The sequence below is a fragment of the Neoarthrinium moseri genome (assembly GCF_022829205.1).
Source record: "Neoarthrinium moseri strain CBS 164.80 chromosome Unknown scaffold18_Wmoseri_CBS_16480, whole genome shotgun sequence".
Classification (NCBI taxonomy): domain Eukaryota; kingdom Fungi; phylum Ascomycota; class Sordariomycetes; order Amphisphaeriales; family Apiosporaceae; genus Neoarthrinium; species Neoarthrinium moseri.
Genome location: NW_026055132.1, coordinates 1 through 8,715, shown reverse-complemented (window position 1 = coordinate 8,715; position 8,715 = coordinate 1). Strand labels below are relative to the sequence as shown.

At 39.0% G+C, this 8,715-nt stretch overlaps 2 protein-coding genes across 2 annotated transcripts; both read right to left on the bottom strand.

Annotated features, from left to right (window-relative positions):
* Positions 1-4,431: 4,431 nt before the first annotated feature.
* On the bottom strand, positions 4,432-7,767 carry JN550_005614 (uncharacterized protein; the record flags this gene model as incomplete). The annotated part of the gene is made up of 1 exon (XM_049317261.1): positions 4,432-7,767. One exon carries the CDS (start codon positions 7,765-7,767, stop codon positions 4,432-4,434), a length of 3,336 nt encoding a protein of 1,111 aa, XP_049172236.1.
* A 92-nt stretch (positions 7,768-7,859) lies between these two features.
* Positions 7,860-8,513, bottom strand: JN550_005613 (uncharacterized protein; the record flags this gene model as incomplete). Its single annotated transcript, XM_049317260.1, has 1 exon — positions 7,860-8,513. The coding sequence occupies one exon, from the start codon at positions 8,511-8,513 to the stop codon at positions 7,860-7,862; it is 654 nt and encodes a 217-aa protein (XP_049172235.1).
* Between the last annotated feature and the right edge of the window lie 202 nt (positions 8,514-8,715).

Here is an 8,715-nt window from a genome sequence, read left to right as displayed (position 1 = left end):
TTAATTATTACGATTTTGGAATCTTTTATTCGGATTTCTTTTAAAAATATAACGTATTTTATAAAGGTAATTTTTTATTAATAGAATTCGTTTTTCTCGCCGTTAATTAACAAGTTTACTTTTTATAGTTTATTAAATATTATACGGACGTATTATTTATATTTTTCGAATATTTTCGAAAAAATGAATATATCGTCGAGGTAAACGATTACGAATTTATTAAGGTATTCGCGTAATATGTGGTTAATTATATTTTAAAAGTTTATTAATATATTAATTAATTTAAAAAATATAACTAAATATTTATAATGTTTATATTTGGTTTTAAAAGCGGTTTTTTATTTTTCGCCTTTTTTAATATATATAAATCCGTAAGCGTTTAATAAGTCGAATGTAATAAATTATTAAGTTCCGTGTAATTTGTCTCGTAAGTCGTTAATTAGTAATAACGGGTATCGGTTTTTAATTGTGTTTTCGTTAAGTTTACGAAAGTTGATATAAAATCTTTATTTTGTTTTTCCGTTTTTGCTTTTTTTTAATATAAAAAAGATCGGGTATCCTACTTTTAATGTTAATGGGTGGATGTAACCTTTTTTTAAGTTTTCGTCGAGGTATTTTTTAAATGTTTCCTTATGTTTTGGTCGTAATTAATATATCGGTATAAAGTATGTCTTTCCTCCTTTTTTAAAGGGTATTTCGTAATTAAATTACGTATATTATAATAGTTTTGTTTTTAATTTTTTATTAAATAAATCGGCGTAGTTTTAGTATTTTTCGAGTATTACGATATTAATTTTTATTTTAAATTCCTTAATTATAACGTTAATCCGAAGTATCTTTTTAAATTCGTTTACGGCGTTTTTTTACGGTTATATAAAAGCGTAATTCTTTTTTAACGTATTTTATTAAAATTAACCGGTTTTTTAATTAATTTTAAGATTACTCGTTTATAATTAAGGTATTTTTAATATTATATCGTATTCCGATATATTTATAATATTATACGTGAATTTCTCCGCGTAATCGTTAATCGTAATTGGTAAATAATTAGTTTTTATATCGACGGTTCCGTTTTTATACGTAACGAATTCTTTATTTATAGTTTTAAATTAATAAAAGGCGTCTTTTTTTTTATAATATTTTATACTTATTAACGACTTTTAATAAGATATAATTTTTTTAAGTATCGTTATTAAATAACGCGTATACCGTTCGTTTTATAATTTTAATTAATATTATTATATATTTATATATTTTATTGTTTATTTTTATAATAGCGTATAGGGATTTTATTTTTAATTATTATTATCCCGTTATAAACGGTCCGAGTCGTTTTTTAACTTTTTATTTTTATATATGTTTTTACGTTTTTTATGGCGTTCGTTAACTTTTTTATATATTACCTCGTTTTATAGTATTATTATAATATTAATCGTATTTAAAGTTTTTTAAGCCTTTAATTTATAATTTTTAACGTTTTGTTTTTATAAAGTAACGGAACTTTCGTTTTTATTTATATTCTTTTAATTCCAATTAGGAGTTAATATAAAATATATTTATTCGTTTATTTATTACTTTTATAGTTTATATCTTTCCGTTAATTTAACGTATTAATATTGTGTATTATTTAAATATAGGGCGCCGAATGTTTTATATACCTTTTTATATAATTCGAATCGGATAGTTCGGAGTTTTATAATATTTTAGAATTTTCTTTTTTTATATTATTTTTTATAAACGTGGTTATAAAATTACGCGTAATTAACGTATTATCCCGATCTTTTACGTTATATATCGTATTATAAGTTTACTTTTTTAATTAAGAGTTCGATTTTTAACTTCTTTTTACGTTTTTTTTATTATTATTATTATTACGTTATTTTTTTAAAATAAGGGTTAATTAAGTTTTTTAAATCGGATCCTTCATTTATTATTATATTTTTAAAGTCTTTTTAATATAATTACGTTATATTTATATTTTTTAATTAATTTAATTAAGTTAAGATTTTAATATATCTTTTTTTATAATATTTAATAAACTTTTTTTAAATTATCGCTTTTTATTTTATGTGTTTTAAGTATTTATCGTTTATATAATTTTTTTAAACTTTTTATTTAAATAAGTATTTAAACGGTCGGTAAGGGTACGTAATTAAAACGGCGTAACCTCGGGCGTTATAATAAGTTATTATTACTTTACGGATTTCGTTTTTTTCGTATAATTCCGTAATAGTTCTTTACCTGTTATAGTTAAAAAATAATTCGTGTTTTAGTTTTTTTATAAAATATAAATCGTATAATCCGTTAATATAAAATATTTACGATAGTTTTTCGTATTATTTATATTTTAATTATAATCGTTCGTTATCTCCGAACCGGAATTCGGTAAGGTCGTTTTTTTAGTTTTTTATAATATCGTAATAAAGTTTGTTAAATAGGTTACATAACTCGTTAACGGATAACGGGTACGATCCGGTTATTATTATAATTTTTTTTTATTAAAAGTTGATTTTTTATTCGAATTATTAAAATATATTTTCGATATTCGCGTTTTAAAGTTTGTATTCGAGTTTTTTAATTAAGTTTATATTATTAATAACGTTTTATTATATTTTTTTTTCGGTTTATACGATAAAGTAGTTTTTTTCGTCGTTATTATTAGTGTTAATTATATAAAATCCGAATAGTTTTCGTTATATTATTATAATAGTTTTATTAATTTTTAAAAGAGTGTTATAATTATTTTTTTTTCGGTAAAAAGCGTTAGTTTACCGGTTACTTTCCGGTATAAATTAGAATTTGCGTTTTTATCGGTATTTATTAATATAATACCCTTTTTTGTTATAATTATAATATATAATATTTATTATATTTTTATTTTTATAACTTTCATCGTATTTAATTATATCGAGGTTTATTAATCCGTTATAATATTTATAAAAGGTTTTATTTTACTATTTTTAATTATATAAAGGGTGTCGGTTATCGTTATTTCGGTAATGGTTTTATCGCGGTTTTTTAATATTTATTTTAATACGCGGGGTATATAACTCGTTTTTAAATCCTCGTTTTTCGAGTCTTTTTTTATATAAACGGTTATTAATTTTAACGATTCTTTCGACGTAGTTATCGAATTTGTTAGGTTTGTTTTTTTTTAAAATTTCGTTTTTTACGTTTTTTCGTAATTTTACGTAAAAAAGCGTTATAAATATATCGTTATCGTTTTATTCGGTTTTAAATACGATTTATTTAAATTTAAATATGTATTTAACGGCCGATCCGCGTTATTGTGACGGATATGCTTTCTAGGATAAACCGTAGAGAGATACAGGTACGTGGGTTTATGCTAACAGGGGACGTTAGTCTCGAGGGCGGCTATAGTCTATAGCCTGTGCACTGAACAAGATAGAATAAAGGTCTGTGAGCGAGGTCACAAGTATAGTCGTCAAGGCTTGATAGGCCTCACCTATGGGTAAGATAGGTGCTTAGATTGATCACTGAGGTAATGACTGTCTATGTAGCTAGGAAATCCCTTCCATTATATATCCATTCATTTCCTCACTGATGTTGGTTGGATCACTACAGCCCTAGTGATCCTTTGTCCTGGATCACTCTGATCCAAGGGTGATCCTTCCCCTGGGCTCACTCGTGGCTCGTCGTGATCCTTTGTCCTGGCTCACCTGCCAAGACCGTGATCCATGTCACGTGACTTTCTCTGCCCCATTGGTCCCGTGGTCTTCTTGTCCTGGCGGCTGCGCGCCAGCCGCCTGGTGGGTTTTAGTTGTTCCTTCCCGGGGTCGGGGTTCGTGAGGCCATGTTCGTAACATCAGGCCCCTCCTTCTTTGTCTTAGCCCCTTAAGACTGAGGGTCGCATAAGTAGGTCGTTTTGTCGCCCGTTTCTTGGTTTGGTAGGTTTTCCTTCCTCTGCATGTTTTTCTTTGTGATGCATGCTCATCATGTCAGGTCGTGTTGAAAAATCGCGATCTCGTAAAACGCTCAACCGTCTGTCTCTGGCTGAGAGTATCGAAGTTTCTGGGGCAATCACCGAGATGCCGTGTACCAGGTGTTTCAGGCAGAACCTTGCCTGTCGCATGGGCGAGAAGTCGTCGCGCTGTTCAGAGTGCGTGCGTGCTGGGCGCACTTGCGATGGGACGTTCGTGGCGTCGTCGCTTTCTCGTCTGTTGTCGCAGCAGCGGAAATTGGAGGCGGAGGAGGCTGATGCCGAGGAGGCCCTCTTCGTGTTACAGACTCAGCTGTCTGCTGCTGTTGGTCGCCTTGCGCGCTTGCGTCGAATGAAGAAAGTCGTGAAGGAGAAGAGTTCTGAAGCGTTTCAACGGGGGATGCGGGAGCTGGATGAGGAGGATGGCGTAGTGCCTTCGGTCTCTGCTCAGGAGCGCTTTGTGGTGGGGGATCTTCGGTCCATGGGCGTTTCTAACGACGTGGATTGGGCTTCCCTGGGTTTGGGTGATGATTTTGTGGATGTTGGGCCGCTGGTGCCCGTTGCCGGTGGAAATCCGCGAGGAGTTCAGGGCAACCCTTCAGGTTCTTCTTAGGTTCCCAAGTGTTCTCCGACGGTGGGTAGTCCTTCCACTTGACAAGGTATTTCCATTGACCATTGATTTTCTGCAGGTCCAGGATTTCTTCGACTTCGTATTCTTGGTCTGGTTCGGTCTCGAGCCGTGTTTCGATTTTTGCATTGGGTGGTGCTGGTTCCAGTAATGAGATATGAAATGTTGGGTGTATCCTCATTTTCCGAGGTAGTGATAGTCGGTAGTTGACAGGTGAAACAACTCTGTCGATTTTGAATGGTCCAATTTTTTTGAAATCGAGTTTGTCGTTTGGTCGTTTTGTTTTGATGTTTTTGCGGAGTAGGTAGACAGGGTCTCCCTCCTTAAGAGTTGGTCCTCTAACTCTTTTCTTGTTATTCCATTCCTTCATCCGTTGTTGAAGGAAAAGTAGTTCTTGCTGTAAGTTTCTTTGCAAGTCTTGCAGTTTGTCGGCGTGCGTGATAGCCTTTTCCGCCAATATTCCTGGGAGTGGTTCCTTCGTCATGTCTGGGTTGAATCCGTAGTTCGCGTAAAACGGTGTTGTTCCGATTGACTCTGTTTCGGAGCTGTTGTAGGCAAATTGGGCGATTGGTAACAGTTCGACCCAATTGTCTTGTTCGTAGTTGATGTAACAGCGTAGGTATTGTTCCAGTGTCTGGTTCATTCGCTCGGTTTGTCCGTCCGTTTGCGGGTGGTATGCTGTTGAGAGCTTATGGTTGGTTCCAAGCCGTGCCATAAGTGATTTCCAGAATTTCGACGTAAAGAGCTTGTCTCTGTCGGAGATGATTTCGTCGGGTAGTCCGTGCTGGCTGACGATGGTTCGTAGAAACGTGTAGGCTAGGTCGTCTGTGTTGCTGCTTTCTTTGTACGGTAGGAAGTAGGCGTACTTTGTGAGTCGTTCTGTGGTTACAAGGATGCTGTCGTACATAGCCCCAGTTAAGGGTTCCTTGGATAGCGGTAGCTTGACGATCCAATCCCATGCGATGGATTTCCATGCTCTGTCGGGTGGTGGTATTGGTTGTATTTCTCCGTACGGTTTGTGTCGTGAAGCTTTTGCTTTGTTGCATAGGTCGCATGTCTTGATGTAGTTGGCGACGTGCTTTTTGAGGTTTTCGCAGTCGAATCTAGTTCGGATTCGGTTCCATGTTTTGTAGGTTCCTTGGTGTCCATGGAAGGGTGCTTCGTGGTATTGTTTGATGAGTTCGTCGAGGTGTTGTGGTGGTATCCATATCCGGTTGTTGTAGGTTTTTGGGGTGTCCCCAAATTTTTCCGTCCAGCTGTCTGCTGATGTGACTCGATGTGTAAGGAAAATGTCTTGTGTTGTGGGTTCAAGGTTCCCGTGTTCGTTGGTTCGTAGCAGGGTGTGTGTTTCTTTTGGTGCTTCTTGGAAATGGTCTGGTCGTCGGCTAAGAGCGTCGGCTCTGCCGTTTTCGTTTCCTTTTCTGTATATGATTTCGCAGTTGAATTCTGACAAGAATTCTGACCATCTGATTTGTCGTTTGTTGAGTTCTTTGTTTGTAAGGAAAGATGTGAGGTTTTTGTGGTCGGTGAAAACTTTGACCTTGTGGGTGGTTCCGCTAAGATAGTGTCTCCATTCTCGGAATGCTTCGATGACTGCCATGAGTTCCTTGTCATGGATCTGGTAGTTAAGCTCGGGTCCATTGAGCTTCTTCGAGAAGAACGCTACTGGGTGTAGCTTGTTGTTGTCATCTCGTTGGCTGAGTTGTCCTCCGATTGCGTAGTCGGACGCGTCGGTCTCGACTTCAAATGGCTTGTCTGGGTCTGCCATCTTGAGTACTGGTTCGTCGGTGATTCGTTTCTTCAGGGTGTCGAAAGCTGTCTGCTCGACCTCTGTCCATCGGAATGGTAGGTCCTTTTTCGTCAGGTTCGTCAGTGGCGTGCCAATCTTTCCGAACTGGTGGATGAACATTCGGTAGTAGTTCGCGAGTCCCAAGAAGGATCGTACTTCCGAAACGTTCGTTGGGGTTGGCCAGGCTTTAACTGCTGCGATTTTGGAATCTTCCATTCGGATTTCTCCTGGGGATACAACGTATCCTACGAAGGTGACCTTTTGTTGGTGAAATTCGCTTTTCTCGCCGTTGACTAGCAAGTTTGCTTCCTGCAGCTTGCTGAGTATCATGCGGACGTGTTGCTTGTGTTCTCCGAGTGTCTTCGAGAAGATGAGTATGTCGTCGAGGTAGACGACTACGAATTTGTCGAGGTATTCGCGTAGTACGTGGTTGATCATACTCTGAAAGCTTGCTGGTGCGTTGGTCAATCCAAAGGGCATGACCAGGTATTCATAGTGTCCGTATTTGGTTCTGAAGGCGGTTTTCCATTCTTCGCCTTTCTTGATGCGTATGAGTCCGTAGGCGTTTGGTAGGTCGAGTGCAGTGAACCATTGGGCTCCGTGCAGTTTGTCTCGTAAGTCGCTAATCAGTGGTAGCGGGTATCGGTTTTTGATTGTGTTTTCGTTGAGCTTGCGAAAGTCGATGCAAAGTCTCCATTTCGTTTTTCCGTCTTTGCTTTTCTTTGGTACAAAGAGGATTGGGTATCCTGCCTCTGATGTTGATGGGCGGATGTAACCTTTTCTTAGGTTCTCGTCGAGATATTCTTTGAGTGCTTCCTCGTGTTCTGGTCGCAATCGATATGTTGGCATGAAGTGTGTCTTTCCTCCTTCCTTGAGGGGTATTTCGTGGTCGAATTGCGTGTGCTGCGGTAGTCCTGTCTTCAGTTCTCCACTGAACAGGTCGGCGTAGTCCTGGTATTCTTCGGGTATTGCGATGTTGACTTTTGCCTTAGATTCCTTGATCATGACGTTGATCCGAAGTATCTTTCTGAATTCGCTTGCGGCGCTTTCTCGCGGCTGCGTAGAGGCGTAATTCCTTCCTGGTGTGTCCCACTGAAGTTGGCCGGTTCTCCAGTTAACTCTGGGATTACTCGCTCGTAACCAGGGTATCCCCAATATCATATCGTATCCCGATATGTCTGTGATGTCGCACGTGAGTTTCTCCGCGTGGTCGCTAATCGTGACTGGTAGATGATCAGTCTCCATGTCGACGGTTCCGTTGCCGTACGTGACGAATTCTCCATCCACAGTCCTGAGTTGGTAGGGGGCGTCTTTTTCTTTCCATGGTATTCTGTACTTGTTGACGACTTTTGGCGAGATATAGTTTCCTTGGGCGCCGCTGTCGAGTAGCGCGCGCACCGTTCGTCCCATGATTTTGACTGGTATTGTCATGTGTTCATGCGTTTCGTCGCTTGCTCCTGCAGTGGCGTATAGGGACTTTATTTCTGACCGTTGCTGTCCCGTTACAGACGGTCCGAGTCGTTTTTTGACTTCCTGTCTTTGCGCGTGTTCCTGCGCTTTTCGCGGCGTTCGCTGGCTTCTTTATATGCTGCCTCGTCCTGCGGTGTCATTGTGATGCTGGTCGTACTCAGGGCTCTTCGGGCCTCTGGTCTGTAGTCTCTGGCGTCTTGTCTCTGCAAGGTGACGGAACTTTCGCCTTTGCCCATGTTCTCCTGGTCCCGGTTAGGAGCTGGTATAGGGTGTACTTGTTCGTCCATCCATTGCTTCCATAGTTTGTATCCTTCCGTCAGTCTGACGTGTTGGTGTTGTGCGTTGTCTAGGCGCGGGGCGCCGAATGCCTCGTGTGCCTTTCTGTATGATTCGAGTCGGATAGTTCGGAGTCCTGTGGTGCCTTGGAATTTCCCTTTCCCGTGCCATTCTTCGTAAACGTGGTCGTAGAGTCGCGCGTAGTCGGCGTGTTGTCCCGATCTCTCGCGTTGTGTGTCGTATTGTAGGTTTACTTCCTCAGTTAAGAGTTCGACTTCTAGCTTCTTCTTGCGTTCTCTCCACTGTTGTTGTTGTGTTGTTTCTTTGAAGTGGGGGCTGACTAGTTCTTCCAAGTCGGATCCTTCGCTCATTGTTGTGTCTTCAGGGTCTTCCTGGTATAGTTGCGCCATGTCTGTGTTCCTCAGCTGGTTTGGCTGGGTTAGGATTTTGATGTGTCCTTTCTTGTGGTGTTCGACAAGCTTTCTCCAAGCTGTCGCTTTTTGTTCTGCGTGTTCTAGGCATTTATCGTTCATACAGTCCTTCCAGGCCCTTTGCTTGGATAGGCATTCAAACGGTCGGTGAGGGTGCGTGGTCAGGACGGCGTAACCTCGG